Source organism: Rhododendron vialii, chromosome 7a, assembly GCF_030253575.1.
Source record: "Rhododendron vialii isolate Sample 1 chromosome 7a, ASM3025357v1".
Taxonomy (NCBI): Eukaryota; Viridiplantae; Streptophyta; class Magnoliopsida; order Ericales; family Ericaceae; genus Rhododendron; species Rhododendron vialii.
In genome coordinates, this window is record NC_080563.1 from 18,978,787 (window position 1) to 18,999,773 (window position 20,987).

Consider the following 20,987-nt stretch of genomic DNA (forward strand, 5'->3'; position numbering starts at 1 on the left):
AATAAGTGAAACATTGTATTGTAGTTGCTTTGGAGAAACAAGAATAGAAAAGAAATGGATTTAAACTTGGGTAAATCTTACAAATGGTCCTGCTGTTTGCATGAATTCTCATTTTTTGTCTCTCTAGTATAAATTGTGTTAATTTTAGCTCCATAGTTCATATTCCATCTCAATTTTGTCCCTCTCACTCACGGCATCAATGAAACAAAAGGGAGATAAAGGGAAAAATTATCATTTCCCCTTGCTGAGAGACTAAATTGAGATTTCATGCAAACTAGAGGGACTATTTCTAAAATTTTACTTTTACTTTTGTTTTTTAAAAAGAATTAAAAGACAACATACGTAATATATTTCTCATCTCATTTTTTTGTTGAATAATAAAAATATGTTGAAAAATTTAAAGCTTTTATTATATTTCATATCAAAAAAATATGAGGAAATTCGAAATGCAACCCCTATTTTAAATCTCTTAGTATCGTATTTTTTTAATTGGATTTTAAATCTCGTTATTTTCTTTGCTACGCGATTAAAAAGAAAAAGTTGTTTAGTACTTAGGTATCTTATAATTTTGTTTAATTAAGCAATGAAACACTATTGAATATTTAGAGATCGAATGCATTAAAACATGGGTATAGTGTATTTATTTTGGGACTTAACTCATAAGACCACTTGTATAACAAACAAACACGCGCGGATTGAATAATGATAGCTACATGATTAGTTTATATTAATCTTAAAACAATTTGATGACTAATAGCTACATAATTAAATACGAAAATAACATCTTCAAATCAATACAAGTTAGTAACATCAAAGCTGTAAGTTGGCTTACAACATCACCCCCAAGTCGAAAGTTCACTCGCTCAGATACTATACAATAATGCTCCACTTCTTAATCAACAATTACAAGATTAATTAAATAAATTTGAACATTTTTTTTTAATCGGATAAAAAAATAAGGAGATTATAAAAACAAACACATTTAACTAAGTGGTTGATTTTTAAATTTTCTAATATTTTTGTAATGTGTAATGAAATATAAATATAAATTTTCTCAACATATTTTGATTAACCAATAAAAAATAATTGATGTGTCAAATGCATTAAGTATGGTTTTTTTTTTTATTTGCAAAAAACAAAAGTGAAATGTAAAATTTTAGAAATAGCCCCTCTAATTTACATAAAATTACAATTTAGTCCCTCTATATGAGAAAATGATGATTTTGTTGTTCAATTCCATTTGTTTCATTGGCGGCATTAGGGAGAGGTATGGAATATAAATTATAAGATTAAAATTGACACAATTAATATTAGAGGAACGAAATGAGTATCCATGCAAAATAGAGAGACCATTTTGTAAAATTTACCCTTTAAACTTCACTCAAATTGAGTAAACTCTTGAATAAAACTTCAATTCGTATGAAACACTAGCATAGACAAACTCAAATCTAAGTACAAATTTGAGTTTAAACTTCACTAATGACATTGTTGAAAATTTGGAAGAGGAAAAATAGCCATGCAAAATTTTAATAAAAATTTGAGCGTCCCTTGATTTCAGTACGACTCAATTTGATATACACACACACACAGAGAGTTAATCTCAAATGAGGTGGTCTGCATTTTAACTAATAAAATGCGGACCTCCTCATTTCTTTCATTTTCTAATAGAATTTCGATGATCCGAGCCGCTCAATGTGTTCAGAACGTGATTCTAAGGGTACTAGGAAGAAATCAGCAAAAAATATGACCGGGAAGGGCTTCATCCGAGCACTTTTTGTTTGAACCGTTCGATAAAAAACAAACAAAAAAGTGCTCGGGTGAAGCCCTTCCCGGTCTTTTTTTTTTTTTTTTTGGCTGATTTCTCACAGGTACCTTTAAAAATCACGTTGTGAACACATTGAGCGGCTCGGATCATCGAAATCAATCGGGAAAGGAAGGTCCACATTTTATTAAAATGAAGTGGTTCTTACGGGAGACGGACTGTATATATATATATATATATATATATATATATATATATCTGTGCGCGCGCGCGCGCGTGTGTGTGTGTTTTGAAGAGGTAATGCCATATCATTTCAAAAGTCCGAATGCATTACATATTTCATCACAAGATACAAAAAAGTGAATCAAAACTATCAAAGCTCAGACGCGGTCACATGCACCATACGCATGCTGAATGGCACCTACAGCAAACGCAGTATAGGAGTTTTTGGATTTTTGGAAGGTTTTTTTTTTTGAAAGGGCCGGAGATAAGCATAACAAGTTAACAACAAGGGAAGGTGTTAGAGTATCTTCACTCCTTATCCAAATTTAGCCTCAAACTCAAATTTGAGTAAAAATTGTCCAAAATCCACCTCCACTCCTTACCTAAACCTATACCAAATTTGAGTTTTACTCAAATGTTTCACTAAATTTAGGTGAGACTCAAATCCTATATCAAGTTTTCTCCTGGCTACTTTGTGGGGGTGGTGTTTGTCGTCATCATCTCCAGAACCTGTTTTTGCCGGAGAAAAGTTGAACGTTCATCGTCAACACTCCAAACTCATTTTTTAGTGATGACGTCGTCATTTTGCTTCTTTAATTGAGTTCAGTTTACTCCAAAAAACATAGCCTATTCCATAACCTAGCTTATCCGGAGATGACGACGAAAATATAGCTTACCCGGAGATGAGTATAATGACCATATTGCTATTGTGAGTGGCCACAAAACCTAGACCCGTAGGAAAATACTCCCTTCATTCCAATTTAATAGTCCCTTTTGGGAGTTCATACCACTTTTCAATTGATTATATCTTGTAATTTATAACATTTTATTTATGTGACTTTAAAAAAATCTATATAATAAAATAACTCAGTATTTGAATTCTATGTACATAAATCTAACGGCCCAAATTTATTCCTCATAAATCCTACGACTGAGAAGAGTCCTAGGGCTGAAAAATTCTATTTCAATCTTCTCTAATCTTTCCTATTCCAATTTTCTTTTGTTATGGAAAGATAGAAAGCAATAAAAATTTATTGCCAAAAAAAGAGCCGGGTTTTGAAAGAAGAAAGGGAAGTAGTTTTTGAAATCTTAACACTCTCTCTTTTCAAAGCAAGGCGAAATTTTCTCTAACTTTTCCTGTCCCAATTCTTTTTTGTTTTAAAAAGATAGAAAGTAATAGAATTTAATGTATAAAATTAGTGTAAGGTAGATCGTAAACTAAACAAAAGGGTAAGAAATATTTTTGTTTATCGGTTGATCAATTTCAATTTTTTTTTGGTGTGTGTGTGTTTTTTTTAAACTAAACAAAAGGGCAAGAAAAAAAATTCTATTTGATCCTAATTTAAGAAAAAATCTTCCCGTATAAATCAGTTTCGTTAGTGGGGGTGGTTCACAATTCATTTTAATTGTGTTTAAAATGCGTTGCGTCGTGCCTTCAGGGACGGAGAAACTCTAGTTGTATTACTAAAACTAATCGAAATCTATCCAATAAGATCTATTTTAAATTATAAAATTCATTACCAATTAAAATATGTAACTAATTTTTTATCCGTAGAATGAGAGACTATTAAATTGAGACGCATGGAGTAATAGTATTTGTGAATTTGTTTCATGCAAATTTTGAGTAAAAACGGGGTTTTCAATTGGATTAAGCCATATCAGATGAAGCTTTTACTCAAATATGAGTAAAATTTGAATCAACACTGCTACACACACAGATTTTTGCACACAAATCGTGCATAGATCATAGTGTGAGGCCCACTACGGGTCTCACACCAAAGATCCGAGCCATTTGTTAAATGTAAAACATTTTTTCAAGGCTCCCGAGAAAAATTAGCTCAATTCAGTACTTATAAATATTCGATCCAATCATTTAACTTTTCATTAAAATTCTCAGATAATGAAAAATTAAATAATTGGATTAAGCACTTATAGATATTAAATTGAACTGATTTTTTGAGAGGGTTCTTGAAAAAATATTTTATATTTAATGAACGGTTCGAATTATTTTTGTGGAATCCGTAGTGTGCCCCACACTATGATCTGTGCAAGATTTGTGTGTAAAAAATCTGTGTATGTAAACTTACTGAATTTGAATAGGAAATTGATATTCGCGCTTCATTTTTTGATGCAGGCGCTCCACTTTCAACATGTGCATCCCTATCACTTATTAAAAGAAAATTGATATTCGCGCTTCATTTTTTGATGCAGGCGCTTCACTTTCAACGTGTGCATCCCTATCATTTATTAAAAGAAAATTGATATTCGCGCTTCATTTTTTGATACAGGCAACGTTGAAAGTGGAGCGCCTGTATCAAAAAATGAAGCGCGAATATCAATTTTCTTTTAATAAGTGATAGGGATGCTCTTATAAAGAGGCCTAGGGGTAATCTCGACATTTCAAAACAACACTCTTGTCTCGTGTGGTGATCCGCGAGCCCGGCTCGTGCGACTGTCTCCGACTGAACACAATTCTATTGATCGCCAAGATACACACACTACTCGCTCCCAAACACGCGTCTCCGCTCCACACAAGTACTGGTCACGTTTTCGTCAAACAAGACTACCGGGCTCTTCACGCTCCTACAACGTCCGTGGCGTTTAGGCCGAGATACTAGAGTACTACTTTCTCCTTTTTCTTAAGAATCGAACAACCCCTTTTTGCCAAAAAAAAGAAGAAGAGGAGGGAAAATGACGGTCCAGGTCGTATTTTGATAATTAATATCTTTCAAGTATATGCTAAAAATAATTGTTAATGTTAAAAATATTCTTGGTGGATATTAATTATCAAAACATGTCATTAACTGTTATTTTCCAAAAAAAAAAAGAAAAAGAAAAAAGTAAAATTCGCACAACACGTGGACCTTGAACGACCCCGACCCGACCCGGCAGATGCTTTATCACCGCCTCGTACTCCCTTCCATCCTGCACCACAAAAACACTTCACCGGCCGTCGTATAATTCCGGTCGCCGGCGGCTTTTTTTTAAATTTTTTTATTTAAATCTCTTGGTTAAAACCGTAATCGGAGCCTACAATGACGGTATCGGACGACGAAGACGAGAGCCTCGCACAATACCTGGAATCCGAAGTCCTCTCCGAGGTCTCAGATCAGGTTTCGATTTTTCTTCGATTTCTTGTCTGATCTTTCGCGTGAACAATACAGAAGTGCGTGTGTCTGTGTGTAGATTAGGTCAATTTAATGATTTAGAGGAGAGTTGTGTTGGTTGCAGGAAGAGGTGAAAGCGGAGGAGGAATCGGAGCGGCAGCCGAAGAGGTTGCGCGTGGGGAAAGGCGTAGTAGTAGATGAAGGGAATTCGGGCGTATCAGCGACCGCGAGTGTAGAGATAGGGTTCTTCAGCAAGATCCCTCCGGAACTCTCCCATCGCATCCTCAAATTCCTGTCCTCCGAGGTTCTCTCTCTCTCTCTCTCTCTCTCTCTCTCTCTCTCTCTCTCTCTCTCTCTCTCTCTCTCCATGTATCCATATACTTCCTCCGTCCCAAGATACTTGTCCGCAAAACGAGAACTAAAAAAAATCAAACTTTTTTTCAGAATCTTAAAAGAATTCATCGATTTCTAGTAATTGTTGAGAAATTTTGAATTTTGCTTGAAAAAATTGTGTTTTGAAATTCTTATTTCCAGACTGGACAAGCATTTTGGGAAAGGTAGAATATATGTTTAGTTTGTCTGTTTATGTTTTTTTTTTGGGCAAAGATGTGTTTTTTTTTGACAAGGGCAAAGATATGTTTCATACCTATTGGAGGTGTATGAGAAATCCATCGTACATAACAAAGTAAAGAAATTTTGTAGCAAATGTTGATTAGTACATTTATGTTGAACGCTACGAATCATTTTGCTGGTAGTACAACGGGACAGAAATTTGTGGTTATGCTATGAAATTTTACGGATGTTAGGAGTTTTGTTATGAAGTTGTGGCTAACAAAGTTGTGAACTTTGGTGTGAATTTTGTACTTATATTGTTGTTTTAGTTACAAATCTTTATAGTGTACTGTAGTAATGATATTGTGGTGGGCATACAGTATGCATCTTTTAGGGATTGGGTACTGCGGGCGGATCGTATCTTCTATAAATTGGGTATATATACGTGGTGTGCATACTGAGTAAATTTTCAGTCGGTACATTGACCTGTATTTTGGGTGAAAGCATTGGTTTTTGTTTCTTTTTTGATCCTGGCAAAAGCATTGGTTGGTTTAGAGAAATGTTGGGTTATCGTGAAATGGCTGATCATTTAAGATGACAACGTATTGCAGGATCTTGTTTCTTGTTCGCTGGTTTGTAGATTCCTCAACTATGCAGCTTCAGATGAGTCACTGTGGCGTCGCCTGTAAGTAATAATTGCCTGCTCTTATCTTATACTTGCAAATATATACACATGTACTGAGTTTTTTTGTTGCCCATGTTCTTGTTTGCTGAATTCTTATCGATTTCCTACCTTTGTGTATGTCTTTGTTAATTGCTTTATTCCCTAGGAATGCATAATAAGCATACAATCTTTTGCGGTCAAAATGTGCTATTTTATGTGGAAAACTTACTAATTCCTGTGAAGCAAATCAATATAGCAGCGAATGAATGCGCGGGTTTGGTTGTTTCGTGACAAAAAGACCTTTTTGTAGGAAGTTGTATTTTTTTTTTACTGTATTTTTTTAAATTTCTATCTTTTCTCTTAAAAATCATCTTGTCTGATTACGTTGTCAGTTCTCCATGTGATTTGGCTTATTTCTGTCGTTAGTGGCAAATGCTCGGGGTTTATTTCTTCCCTGCTTCTTTATGGTTTGAACATGTCTAGGAAGATGCAATAGCAATATTTATCTTCAAACAATGCTTGTTAGCAGCTGGAATGATATTGAAGTTTACATGGCACGTTGAGTTTTTATGCCTGATGGTTGGTTTTGTATTGAAATGGTACCTGTTTAATACTGTGTCAATCAATTAGAAATTTAGAATGCATAATAAGCATGCACAGCCTATGTTCCGTCTCAGCGTGCCCTTTTCCTTCGAAAACTTGCAAATGTCTGTAATCTTTTTTCAATTCATCTATATATGATCTTTCTTTTTTTTTTGACAAAAGTGAGCAGTTGTACTGATGAAAGCCTAACAACACTTACAATACACGGAATTCATTACAAATATCTTGGACAAAGCCAAACTAATCGTCTAACAGATACGAACCGAGGAAAGTACTGGGCGGTTGATGTCTTTCACCTCATCGCCTGATGCACATTTTGCTGAAATTTCATATTTCCTAGCAGTCTCAAAAGAGATAAAGTGTGAACCTAAAACTATAGATCTGACAAGCCACCATAGTTGCTCCAACAAAGACATCACATGGGGGTAGTATAGCATTGTTGACACAGATGTTGTTGTGAAGCAACATTATCTGAAAGAACCCGATCTGTAGACATAATATTCACCCAAAGACGAAACTAAAAAACTCTCAAAAAAGGAGAGACAAAACTCTCACAGATCAGACGATAAGTCGTTCATCTGAAGAGACACGAGAAAAACAAACCAAAGAAAGAGAGATCGGGATAGAGAACTAGTATCATGGCCTTCCCCTCCCGCCGCCGTATTAGGGTTGTGAACCCTAGGTGGGGAGGGGAAGGGAGAAGAAAGGTAAATGTGGCGGCTAGGGTTTCGGGAGGGAGAGAGAGAGAGTTGAGAGTCAAATGGAGATCCATCTATATATGGTCAGAAAGGCCCTTTTTTATTTACGGAAAATGTAGTTCTGTTTATGTATCTGTTTCTTTACGTTAAAATGATCTCATCAGATTACTTTGTTAATTTTCATCAGATTTGGCTTATTTCAGCTGTCATTTGCAATTTGCAACTGCACATTTTAGTTTTTGGCCTCTTTGTGGTTTGAATATGACTATAAACAATGCAAGTGCAATAGTTTCCCTTAATTGAAGAAAACTATTGCCTGTCTACAACTATAAGAGTTGAAAGACATGTTTTTGAAGGTTGTTAAGCACATAAACAATGCTCGTGTATGTCTGGAATGATACTCAAGTAAATTGTTGATTATGCATATGGTACTTGTATTATTGTGGCTTGAGCGTCTAACTTTTATGTTTAATGTATGCTGAATTGCGGACAAAACCTCCACTATTTGCCTTCCTAAGGAGTGATAGCTGTGGCAGAAAATTGTGCACTCACTCACGTGCACATGTGACTGGCATAATCCATGAGAGTTAGACACTTTTGATTTCCTGCAGGAATATTTTCTTTTTCTCGTTCTTATTTTTTCACAAAAGTTATAAAGGGAGTGCTTTAATGCAGCAGTAAGGTTGCTCCGTTGTGACTTGGGCGTCATGGCTTCAAAACACGGACACAACCTTTCCACATATGGGGTAAGACTGCATACATCTGACACTTTGTCAACCCCGCAGTATTTGGAGCCTTGTGGGCTTCCCCTCTTATTTTCATGTTGTAAACATTTGTGGGAAACTTATTGTAGAAGGTTCCATATTCGACCTTGGGACTGTGGGAAGTAAGGTTTTTATTTATGCATGAGTCATGTGGCCTCTTGGAATTTCTGTGAAGCTAGGTCTTCTTTTGAATTTATATTTAATACAACCAGCATGGGTTTTTTTTTTTTTTAGTGTTTCGTGAAATTCTTTGTAGCCTAAAGTCTTAGTGTTTTAGTGTCACTTTTGCTCCTTTCTGGAGTTGTATGTGTATTCTTCTTTCATGGACCGCATTTGGATGGTTATATGTTCTCTCCCGGTTTGTCCAGCTTATAGTTCCACTGAGGCATATTGCTGTAGGTGGTCTCACACGTTAATTTTATTTTTCTATTGTTGGGGCTCAATAGGGAATCATCATCCACACGCTTCCTGCCCCATGCCATACTATTTTTCATGTTGGCATCCTTTGTAAATTTATTCATTTGGCTTTGACAGAGCGTTGAAAATGGAGATGGAGCTGTGGTTATACAAGTTAGATTTAGGCTATGAAGATATATCTGGATGAGAGTTGTATCTTCGTAGTAGTAATTCGTACCTGTATCGGATACCAATACTCTTCCAATGCTTGTGGATATGTATCCCAGAAGTATTCACAATACGAAATCAATTTCTTTGTTTTTATTCTGGGAGTATCTGATACTTTATTAGATAAAGACACGTTTCCTCAATTTTATGAAATTTATGTGAACTTCTTTCATAATATTAGAGAAAAATTGTTAGGAATAATGACAATGATAGATTTCTAGCACTTAACTACTTTCTAGAGACAAAGACGTAGGCTCTAGAAAGATGTTATGAAATAATGAGAAGTATCTTATTATTATTATTATTATTATTATTATTATTATTAGTTGGTTTTTGAAAATATTTATTGTGTCATACTTATGGGGTGGTGTTCACTCTTTGGGTCAAACACTCTCTCAGATCTTCTTGTGGTTAAATGGGTTGAGCTAGCCCTCCTCTCTCTCCCAGTCACTGCAAGAGAAGCAGCCAGTTGGTGCCTACCGGCCGAAGGTGGCTGGAGGGCACTCCTATGACTAAGTTTCTGCCATGACTAAGTTAGTGTCTGCCTGAGAGAAGGAAACACAATGTCTGCCTGAGAGAAGGAAACACAAAGCTTAGTGAGGGAGAAGAAGGCCTACCTCTTGCGGTTTATCACTTAGTATTTATTGGAGTGCCTTGCCTTGGAGGCCAAGATGGAGTGCATGGCGTCCTCGTGCCAAGGTGACATCACCTACCACCTTTACCTCACCTGGATGCTGTGCAGATCATGGAACGAGCTCGAGCTTGTCGGCAGGTGGGTTGTTGCGCTACATGGACACATGGGGTTGGTACCATGCATTTGGTCCGATAGTTACTTACTGAATACAACCCTGTTGCACGGTAGGGGACTGCGCTACATGGCTGCACCGAATGGTACCACATGATCGGACCGTTCGTTGTGCACCATATTGTTGTATTCTGCATGGCCTCACCACGCGGCGGGACTGTCAGGTGCATAGTTGTCAGAATCGTACGATTCACGATTCGTATCGTACGATTCGATACGATTCGGTGGGTAATCAATACGAATAGGCTGCTGAATCGGAAATAGCTGAGAATCGTAAGTGAATCGGTGATTTACGATTCGTATTGTACGATTCGATACGATTCGGTGGGTAATCGATACGAATAGGTTGCCGAATCGGAAATAGCTGAGAATTGTAAGTGAATCAGTGAATCATTCGATTCACTTAAAATTTCCGAAATTCATTTTTTACTCTTGTTTTGCTTCTTTTGTTGTTTAAAAAGAGATTTATTACGAAAGTGAATCGAAAATGAGGAAGATAAATGAAATATAACAACCCTATAGACCTTTTAAGGGTTTGTTTTGAACTTATAACTCTTTCGTACAAAAAGAACCATAAGTAGGCTTTACGAATCATCATCTCTTGGTAGTTGCAATAGAAGCAACTTACCTAATATTCCACGTTATTATCAAATCATCATTTAGAAGAAAGTATTTATTGATTTAGGCCTAAATCTTTCATTTGTAGTATATATTGTTGATACTCTAATCAATAACCATAGGTTTCTATGCATTATAGAAGTCATGACCGAATCAGAGCGATTCACGATTCGATTCGATTCACGATTCGAAAAATGACCATTTCGATTCTCGATTCGATTCACGATTTGACAACTATGGTCAGGTGGCAAGACTGAATCGCTCCGTACTGGCAAACCTGATTTCCGCTGCAGTTCACGAACGCTCTGTTCTAAATGGCGGCCGCCGAGGCCGCCTAGGCGCTTGGAGGTACCCTGCCGCCACGCCAATACCCCTTGGCGTTTGATTTGGCGCCCAGGGAGGTTTGGCGGTGTTTGGCGGCCGCCTAGGCGGCCTTGGCGGTCTTGGCGGCCGCCTAGGCGGCCATGGCGGTCTTGGCGATTTGGCGCCCAGGAAGGTTTGGCGGTGTTTGGCGGCCGCCTAGGCGGCCTTGGCGGTCTTGGCGGACCTTGGCGGCATCATCGACGTCTTTGGAGGCCTTTGGCGGCCTTAAATGTATAGTATTAAACTAATGTAGATCAAGTTTTGGAAGGGTATGGAGGAGAAGAGTTAAAGAAAGGAGATGAACTTTTAACTTGGCATTAGGGATCTCCGATCTCGTTTATTTCTACTTATTGTCTTATTCAACTTATTTGCTAGTTGCTACTACTTAATTTCATTTGGGTTTGTACATTAAACTTTGCATTATGGTTATGTAGAACTTTGAACTTGTATTATGGATACATAGAATATAGTTTGATTGGATAATGGTTTGTTAAAAAAAAAAAAAAAAACGCCAAATTGCTTGGCGGCGCCTAGGCGGCCGCCTAGGCGGCTTGGCGCTTGGAGGTGGGTCTCCGCCCTACTAGCGCCAAGCGCCATTTAGAACATTGCACGAACGTGACCCAAACCGACACTTCGGAATTACTGCTGCGAGGGCAGGCAGAGCGGCTCAGCGGACCCTCTTATTGGTAAAGGTGATAGGTCGATCTTCTTAGGGTTCATTTGGGTTATGGATTATATTCCGGCCCACTACAATACTCATACCTGTGTTCCACAAAATTGAATTTCGATAATCAGATAAGTAACCAATTAAACTTATATACAACAATATTGCAAAAGGAAACTATGCTAGTTTATTCTGAATCTCTGATCTTGTTATTATGCGTTATAAATTATAATGCTAGAAAACTACAAAAAAGAAAAGAAAAGAAGAAGCTTTTAATCTAACGTATCCTAGCAGTGTACCTGTACCCCGTTCTTTTAGTTTTTCTTCATTTCTTGTATCCTGCGTCCGTATCCCGTATCAATACCCTTTTTCCATAGGATAAATGGCAGCCACATAGTTGGTTTTCATTTAATGTTGATTTGCATACATAGAGAATCTTTTTAGCATAGGTGCATTAAAAGTAATTCTTTTTATGTATCCATAATACATTTGATAAGTATATATATTTGTAGGTACTGCATGCGTTGGGGTCTGCTGCCCCCTACAAAAAAGTTGCGGGAATGTGCTTGGAAAAAGCTTTACATTCAGGTACTTTAAGTTCAAATCCTGTTGTTGAGCATATCAAACAGTGATGTTTAACTAATCGAGCACTTCTCCTCATCTTCTACTAATTTGTCGAGTGATAAGCAAGCTTGTCTCGTTAAGCTTACCTGGGTCTTTTTTAATTTCAAGGATGATCTCATCCATTTTAACTGAGCCATTTGTTGCCTATTGTCAAAGTGTGCTTAAGATTATTTTACAAGAAATATTCTGTTGCAGCGCGATGAAGAGGACATGGTTGAATTTGTTAGGAATTGCCCCTCCGAGTTCAAAGAGTATTACATCCAAATGCAGGCAGCAAAGAGAAGCCAAGCACCTCTTCCATCTCAGGTAAACAGGGTAGCTTTCTTTTCTTTCTTTTTTGGCATTTATGTTTAATGTGGTTCAGCGGGGAGAGGATTAGTCATTGTCTTCCAATTCCTCTTGGTACACTTTTGGTTAGAAGCTTATTAGGGTTGCTTTGTCTTCATTACTTCTCTTTAAAAGACAAGTTTCTTTTCATTTTCTTTCCCCGAAAGAACGTGTTCTTTGAAGGTTGCTTGGACATCTTGGTTCATAGTTGTCTCTTGCTGGACCTTGTCGTGAGAACACTGAATATATTTTTGAGGAGAATCCACTGCTTGGACATTGAGTGTCCTTTGATCAAGTCAACATCATTCATGTGTGGATGTCATTTGCGCACATCTGAATGAGCAAGCGATGACATCACTCGTACCCATTTTTCTTATTTGAGTTTATGATGTCAGTGGTCTGATCATCTGCTTACTTCATGTGTGGGTGTGGTTTTTAGTTCATGTGTGGGTGTGGTTTTTAGTTCATGTATATGGTGTGAATGTTGCCTAAGTGGATGAGATACGCATTGAGGGATGGCTTCTCCGTTTTGAATGACTCTTGTAAATAAATATAAGGCAGATGCTTAACTTTAACTAATATGCACTGATTTTGAAGGTGAATGATGACCGGACTATACTTGACAAGACTCTCGCTGATCAAGTGTCTACATGGAAAAAGAGCAGAGGCCTGACTGATAAGGTGGTCCCCAACCATGATTGCTCTGGAGAAACATGTACTTACTACCAAATTGGGGATGTTTTTGTTTGTGAGAAGACCGGACAAGTTCATGGTATGAAATACTTATTGTGGATAGTGGAATCGTAACGCTGGTAGTTTATTATAATATGCACGTCGGTACACTTTTATGATTGCACTTTGAAGCTTTGTTGATTTGTCGTTTTCTCTGTTCTTGCAGTTTGTGATGATACATGCAGAGAAGCTGTTTTGGACCCTACAAATGAGCTTTTGGTTTGCACAATATCCGGGCACTGTTTTGATCTACTAGTGTCGCCAGCTGAAATGGAGCCAGACACTGTAAGAGAATCTCCTGTAGTGTACTCTTGTTTTTTTCAGTCGTGAAACATACGATGTTTAAGAAGTGATAGGCTCTCACTTGCACTGTACAGTAAGTAAAACTCAAACACAGTTTTAGTATTATAAGTTCTATAACAGCGGCAATCTCAAGGTAGAGGTAGCGTATCAACTATCAAATCAAATTAAGTGTGCCTAAAATTTACAGAGAGAAGTTCAAGATATCGGGAGGCTATACACAATCACATGGAGTAATTAATTAATAGGGTTAAATGCCAAATTTTGTCTTTTTTCCTTCTTCTTGTTCTACGACTACAAAAGGAGAAGATTATAACTTATAGTTCAACTCAAGTACGCATAGCCACACATTGTGAATACGCATTCCCTTTTTTTCTTCTTCCCGTTTTCACATCAATTTATGCATGTTCAGGGTTTTTTAAGGGATGGTTGTGACACATTTGGAGCCCTATTGCTTTTCTTTTACATGCGTGCTTCACAATTTATGGCCATTGACATGTGATCAATTTATCATCTGTTCATATTGAAATCCTCTTTATTTCTTAGGTGATTATGCCTAGCTCTAATTTGTTCGTCATATATGCCTAGTATTACTAACTTATGCATGCATATTTAAATTCAAGTAAGAAAGCTCAAAATTCTCAATCCAATAAGTAGACTTTTTCTCCTTCCCCTTCTTCAATCTGGATTTGGTTTTTCAGCATACAAAGCTCTGAAGAAAACAAGATCTGTCTTGCATCATTTGTAATGATTTGTTTAAAGCGGGGGCTCCGTATTCTTATTTTTCATGCCACCCAGTTCTTTTGGATTTGATACTCATCTCTTTCCTCTTTGTCAAAAAACATAGGAACAGCAGCAAGGCGGTGTTACAGATGAAGCCGAACCATTCATGGGGTCTGGCCGTTTTGGTAATTTCTGTTTCTTTACCTCTGCAATGATAGGTTTACTAATTCTGCAAAAATATTTTATTCCTCTTGTATATGTGTATGTTGCAGCACGGGCTTATCTTTTGGGATATAATTGTGCTGATGAGAGGGAGCTAAATGCTGCTTTGAGGTTCTGCTGATCTAAATCGCTTTCAGTTGATGTTCTGGAAGCTGAGAAATGGCATTTTAAATCTTGTTACCTTATTGTAGAGCTCTTTAATAGTTCATAACCAAATACTATGTATGAAACTGTGGATTAGCCATTTAGTCTTAGTTGCTGGAGGGTATTTACGTTTTCTTTTTGCTGCTATCTTCTCTACAAATCAATGATCCAAACACATCGTTATAGTAAATGGCTATTTGCCATTTACTGGTTTTTGATGGTACATCCCTGGTACATATCACTGGTTTCTAATGTATTTCCTGAAATTTATACTTGGGATATTTGCGGTGCTGGTTTGAAATTTCACACGATCCATTGCGTCTGTGAAATGGAAGTGCCAAGTGTGATCATTTGCGCTCGATCAGATGAAGGATGGAATATTGGTCAAAGTGAGAGGTTTGGTTCACCGAGCATTGAAGATCGAGGAGCTTCTTTAGGTTCGATTATTAGTTGGAGGAGCTTCTTTAGGTTCGATTATTAGTTGATTTACCTTGCCTATGTCGACGGAATAGTGCTTATTGTGGGATGGTGGCAGCCTGGTAGAATGGATATGATTCATAAGAGTTGAAGTTGTTTGTCATGAAGAATATTAACCTCTTGTGCTGAGTTCCATATTGATTTTCTCACAGGGAGCTCTCATCCGCCAACAAAATTGAGTTGCAACAACATTATCAACAGGGCTTCCAAAATCCAGGTGCTTGATGTTGTTTTGTGCGCTCATCAAAATTCAGCTTGGAAATCAACGTGGGAGGAAAATTGCAGATTATGAAATGAAAGCTAGAAGGTTTAGGAGGGATTTGTTAGAACTAAAGCCTATTTTGACTTGCTACTGCATCAAAATGTACAAAATTAGAAATGTGCACCGGCGAAGTACTAATTTTAAGTTCATATCGGTGGTGTAAATCCATCTCATTTTTGGATACAAATCAGTTGACTTAAGCAACAGGGTAGATTTGATCAAGTGGTGGTGTAACCAAATCAATAATACTATATACACAAAGATTTACCACAATCAGCAACAACTACTGCTGGCTCAGCACGCTTGAAAGCCATGTGAGTCGAGTAGACTCATTAGTAGACTTGTTCTAATAGGATTTTAGTGGTCTAACATAAGCTTATTTTCTTTTGTCATCTACAATTACAGGATAGAGCATAAATTCAGAGTTTTGATTATTCCAAACATGCCATATAGAATCGTTTGAGTGCCCCAAATGACCTGTTGTCCATCCGTAATTTTAGCCTAGTCTCTGATTCAATGCTAATTTATAGCTTACCATTCCCTCCACACGCTATTGGAGAATCTAGTTGGAAGAATCCATATATTAGTAAAAAGTTAAGGCTCTGTTTGGAAAAGTTTTTTTGTTCACAGTTTTTTGTTTTTGTTTCCAATATTTTTTGAAAAACACCATAAACATATTTGTGTTACCCACTTTTAAGGAGAGTAAATGTTCACCCACTTTTAAGGAGATTGAACAAAATTAAATTTCAATAAATTGGACGGATGTCTTTCCAATCAAGTTTGCCCCATTCGACTAGATCTTCTTAAAAAATAAGTACTTTTTTTTTTAATTTTCAAGCTAAACAATAATTGGTTTACGAAAAATAAAATATCAAATTTTTGCATCGTTCAAAGAAGATCCATATTGCATATTTTTAGATTTCATTAAGCTCATTATTTTTAATTCGGTCTTGCTATTGTCAGCTTATTGGGCTGACGATAAACAATCTAGAATACAAGAAAAACATGTATTTCTGTGTACTTTTTATATCATTTAATATACATTTACACTCATTATTGTCAGCCTATTGGGCTGATTTTAGAATTTTCCTATTTAATTTAAGCTCAAAAATTACAAAAAAAAAAAAATACTGATTTCAAATAAGTACTTTTTTCCGATTGTGGAACGGAGTCAAAGTTGCCAAATAGGGAAAGATTGAACATTAAACAACAAAATCCATCTCCACGTGTCGCCATGCGCGGAAATCTCATACGCGTCGCATACGCGTTAGTTTGACGCCTCGAATCCCAAAATAAGAAACAAACCGAAACCATAAATACACATACACACGTATCTTAATTGCCTTCATTCTTTCTTTCGATAGCAGTTGGAGCTTTTCGTGGGAACATTGGCAAAGCGGTAACGCCCTCTCCTCTCTCTCTCTCTCTCTCTCTCTCTCTCTCTCTGTTTCTATGTTCCGTCCGTAGAATTGTAATGACGATGGCTGATAATAGATGATCACTATGTAGGAACAGTTGGATCATATTGCTTCAGGATTTCTGATTATTCATTTGATTGTTGAAGAGATTATACTTAGGCTGTTCGTACGTTTATCTGAAATGAGAATTCCTCGATAGGTCGATTTTTAATGTTTCTCGCTTTTGTTGTATGATCATAATCAAGAGTGTTTTTACTTTTTATTATATTCACAAATTTTCTTTTCACCAATTCACTTCGCGGGTTGGGGTAGCACCGTAGGAAATAAGTTAGGGTGGTTTGAACATGATATCAATCTTGGATCTGGTAGATGTGGTAGTTAGGAAGGGTGATAGGGTTTGGGTTGATGGTGGCATGAAGGGGAGAGTAGACCAAAATTGACTTTAGATGCGTTAGTTTGAAATGATCTTGGTTTGTAAGATATCACGGAACACGATCTTCTCGACAGAGTTAAATGGAAAAAATAGATTCATGGGCTTGGTCTGGTTTGGTTATATATGGTTGGTGTGATTCGTGTAGATTCCTTGTTTATAATGTACGTTAAACCAATAACGAGAAATTTAGCGTTCGGTTGATAAAAATATGGTTGATATATACTGTTTTTTCCAAATTCAATTGGTGTTAATTTGGTTGTTGAACAAAATCCATCGATGTGGATCAATCGAAATACTCTCAGTACTGCGAAATTCGTTACAATTCGACATGTTCAACATTAAAAATCCATATTTATCTCTAAACATATCTTATCGTATAGGGTATGATAGGTTTTTTTATGATTTGATACATTTAGAGGTAGAATTGATATACTTATCGTTTAATGAAATCTTACGCTTAAGTGAATACTTTTGCAATGTCCATACAATACAAGATGCGTTTCACGATACATGCATATATGACACCATAAATCTTGTTACTAGACCATATAAAATGGTTGAACACGTGAAATGCATATCATTAGCATAGTTGTCAAAATGGTACAATTCACGCAAAAACGATACGAATCTATAGGTGATAATTTAATTTTACAATGTATCTTTATTATGTAGGTGCTTAAAGATATTTTTCTATGTATTTTTTAAATTTGGACCGAATCGTTATGATTCATGATTCCGAAAAATGTCAATCCGATTCTCGATTGGAATGATTTGACAACTATGATCATCAATGTCTCTTTTGCTATATGCACAGATTTTGAATAAAATTTGCGTCTAACTATGTTATAGACATGTTTCCCGTTTGGACAACATTGGTCTTAGTCAAGTATGACAATTGGGTTTAAAGGGATTAACCGGTTGAATTAGCAAGGAGCAAGAAATTTTGCTAATGGCTGATGAATTTACCCTGCAAATATTAAGTTAGCTTTCGTAGGAGGGGACCCTGATAAAATTAAAACTGTCATTTCTCTGTTGGAATTTCAATTGTTCCACACAGTTCTTTTATCATACAATTTTTTATTTTGTTTATTCTCCAGAAGGCTCCTTTACCCCAGTTAGATTTGATGCGTCCATCCCATCCATTTCACTTTGGATTGAAGTAAAATTAAAAGAAAAAGAAAAGAGAAGGAAGGCCAGTTGTTGCAGTTGAACATCCTTTCCTTTAGGCTTCAAAGGATATTCTTTATCCGTAAAGCTGACAATTGTTTAGGTTCTTTAGGGTTGGTCTACCTAGGGACTAACCTCGAGGTAGCTTATAATCAGGTTGATTAATGCTGCTTTGCTAAAATATTGGTGGCCCTTCTATGGATGGTGATCGAGCTCTGGATCGGATGGTTCTGCTTGCAGCTCTTATGCTAAAATCTAAATGGATGCTGCTTTCGATTTTTTTGGGATATAAACAGTGCAAGAAATGCATATAATAATATAATATAGTACCTTTATGTTTTGGCTCTATCCCTCACTGTTACTGAGTAATTCTAATGTGCTTACTTTTTTCGATCTGGTTGGTTACTTTTGGTTTCCTGCAGATAGTGATTTTTTGTTGACGAAACAATGGGGAAGGACAAACACCATGAAGGTGACAAAGGGCTTTTTTCACATCTTGGTCATGCCGCAGGTGGGTATCCTCCAGGACACTACCCTCCACAACATGGGGGCTACCCTCCCCAAGGCTATCCACCACAAGGATATCCCTCACATGGCGGCTACCCACCTGCTGGATATCCACCACAAGGCTACCCACCTGCTGGATATCCCCCTGGTGCATACCCACCAGCTGGTTATCCAGGCTCATCTGCTGGACATCACGGAGGTACAGGTTCCAGACTATTACTAGTAAGATCGTGTGTGAAATAGTACCATTGCATGATTAACAAGCTCTCCACCCTCATGAATTTTAATGTAATGCCAGTTGCCACGCAAGCATGCAAATATTTCTTTTTTTCAGAAATCCTTTTGCCTCTTTGATATCATTCTCGTTCGCATCCTGAAGTTTCAATACTGTATGCCACGTTCATGAGTAGAACACTCTAGTAAGATTTGATGGCTTCTATAAATTTTTCCAACAATTTGACTGAAACTAAGAAACATATTGTCGATATGGAGGGAGTTTTAGGTTCTACATGTCACAGGCCAAGTGAGGAGTGCTTGACAAATATGCTTCATATGGGCGGAGCCACATGGTGGCAAGTGAGGTCACTTGACCCGTTGACTCAGAAAACCCTGGAGTCTTACTAATATCTCTAAAAGTCAATTTTTATTCCTTGTCACCTGTGAAAATTTTCTGACATTGGCTTAGATACCCCTCTAAAACTACAGACGCGTGCCCTTGATGCTTGTATACTTGTGTGTAGTTGACCTCACTACACAAAAATCCTCGCTCAGCCCCTGGTTTCAGGCCTTGATTACGAGTGTGAGCTTTTTGATGCAATTTTCTTGTTGACAGATTCAGCAATAATAAGTTGCTGGATATCCTATTTTCAGGGCATGGGGGCTTGGGAGGGATGATAGCTGGGGGTGCTGCAGCAGCAGCAGCAGCTTATGGTGCTCATCAGATGTCGCATGGTGCTCACCACGTCGCACATGGTGGTGGTTACGCTGGACATGGTTACGGTCACGGAAAGTTCAAGCACGGAAAGCATGGGAAGTTCAAGCACGGGAAATTTGGCAAGCATGGAAAGCACGGAATGTTCGGACACGGAAAATTCAAGAAGTGGAAGTAATTCTGTGTGCCTTGACTGAATCTGAACAACGCTCACTCTATATAGTTGCTAATTTCTGGTTTTACAAATAATGCGTACGCTTTCGGTTCCAGTAAGCGTTTATTTGACTGTCTATACTGCTTTGTTGCCTTGATTTGTCAGTGTTACTGTAGTTTCCCCTTATGATTTATGCTTTCTTGGCTGCCATGGTTTGGTGTTACATGATTGGGCATCTCTAAGATCAGTTGGATTGCATGTCTAGAACAAAAGTTGAAATTGGAAGAGAAAAGTGGAAAAAGAAAAGGTTGGTTTTCCCCCCAGCTCTAGTGTGGTTACGTTTCATGCTGTCGTGCTCACCTTCTCTCTGGTCAATTGCTATGTTGATAAAATGATTTGGTGTAAAGGTACAGTTTTGTACCAGTATTTTAATTTGTAGTTTATTATTATTTTTTTAACGGCGAAAAAGGGATATTATATAAAAAAAAAGATATTATATAAATAAAGAAGAACAATAATATGAGAGCATGCTAAGTTCCAAGGATTGACAAGAAATCAATCCGAACAACGCCCAATAGGGCCACTCCCAAAAGGACCCAACGAAACAGCACCAAAACCACATGAATACACCCTCACACACCCACACCCCCACCCCCACTCAGGACAAGACACCTCCCCACCCAAAAACCAAAACACACCCCACCAAGACCTCGACCCAAAAGCAAGCCACCACCCCATAAAATGAGACTTGGAGAAAGCTTTCAGGACCCCACGAATTTTTCCAAGCAGAAAACAATCGAAATCCAAAAGCAAAGAAGCCAACCTGCAGCTTCAATGGCGACAACTACCAAAAACTCAATGAATTAGATGGCTAAGCCTGCTCTGCCACTTTGTCAGCTCTGTCCAAGTCTTCAGCTACCATATCTACAAATTTGCTTATGACTTCATCCTCCTCACCATCATACCCCGACCCCATGATCTTATTGCAGGTCCAAATTGATTGTGCTTCATCCAGAATTATTCTATTTTTGTTAATAACTTCATCTAAAGAGATAGATGCAGAGAGAGCTTGACACACTTGCATACAATTGAGAAAAAAAAAATCTATTATTGAATCGTA

At 37.3% G+C, this 20,987-nt stretch overlaps 3 protein-coding genes across 5 annotated transcripts; all 3 read left to right on the top strand.

Annotated features, from left to right (window-relative positions):
• The first annotated feature begins 4,832 nt into the window (after positions 1–4,832).
• LOC131331925 (F-box protein SKIP31) lies at positions 4,833–14,741 on the top strand. Of its 2 annotated transcripts, none has more exons than XM_058365892.1 (9): positions 4,833–5,085; positions 5,216–5,395; positions 6,255–6,328; positions 11,959–12,034; positions 12,266–12,376; positions 12,995–13,169; positions 13,296–13,414; positions 14,277–14,337; positions 14,425–14,741. In XM_058365892.1, the coding sequence occupies exons 1-9, from the start codon at positions 5,020–5,022 to the stop codon at positions 14,493–14,495; spliced, it is 933 nt and encodes a 310-aa protein (XP_058221875.1). In that variant the 5' UTR covers positions 4,833–5,019; the 3' UTR covers positions 14,496–14,741. The 2 variants fall into 2 exon arrangements, with proteins under 2 accessions (XP_058221875.1, XP_058221874.1); XM_058365891.1 differs by having other exon boundaries at positions 4,838–5,097.
• LOC131331926 (uncharacterized) lies at positions 14,682–15,412 on the top strand. The gene is made up of 2 exons (XM_058365893.1): positions 14,682–14,955; positions 15,148–15,412. The coding sequence occupies exons 1-2, from the start codon at positions 14,682–14,684 to the stop codon at positions 15,285–15,287; spliced, it is 414 nt and encodes a 137-aa protein (XP_058221876.1). The 3' UTR covers positions 15,288–15,412.
• Positions 15,413–16,517: 1,105 nt separating this feature from the next.
• LOC131333034 (glycine-rich protein A3-like) lies at positions 16,518–20,077 on the top strand. 2 transcript variants are annotated; one of them, XM_058367336.1, is made up of 3 exons: positions 16,518–16,656; positions 18,698–18,981; positions 19,653–20,077. In XM_058367336.1, exons 2-3 carry the CDS (start codon positions 18,723–18,725, stop codon positions 19,889–19,891), a joined length of 498 nt encoding a protein of 165 aa, XP_058223319.1. In that variant the 5' UTR covers positions 16,518–16,656; positions 18,698–18,722; the 3' UTR covers positions 19,892–20,077. The 2 variants fall into 2 exon arrangements, with proteins under 2 accessions (XP_058223319.1, XP_058223320.1); XM_058367337.1 differs by having other exon boundaries at positions 16,569–16,656; positions 18,702–18,981.
• Positions 20,078–20,987: the final 910 nt, after the last annotated feature.

Coding starts and splice junctions, on each gene's coding strand:
- LOC131331925 (XM_058365891.1), top strand. CDS start 5,020: ATGACGGTATCGGACGACGAAGACGAGAGCCTCGCACAATACCTGGAA. Junction 5,098..5,215: donor TCTCCGAGGTCTCAGATCAG/GTTTCGATTTTT, acceptor TGTTGGTTGCAG/GAAGAGGTGAAAGCGGAGGA. Junction 5,396..6,254: donor TCAAATTCCTGTCCTCCGAG/GTTCTCTCTCTC, acceptor AACGTATTGCAG/GATCTTGTTTCTTGTTCGCT.
- LOC131331926 (XM_058365893.1), top strand. CDS start 14,682: ATGATCCAAACACATCGTTATAGTAAATGGCTATTTGCCATTTACTGG. Junction 14,956..15,147: donor AGATCGAGGAGCTTCTTTAG/GTTCGATTATTA, acceptor ATTTTCTCACAG/GGAGCTCTCATCCGCCAACA.
- LOC131333034 (XM_058367336.1), top strand. CDS start 18,723: ATGGGGAAGGACAAACACCATGAAGGTGACAAAGGGCTTTTTTCACAT. Junction 18,982..19,652: donor ATCTGCTGGACATCACGGAG/GTACAGGTTCCA, acceptor TCCTATTTTCAG/GGCATGGGGGCTTGGGAGGG.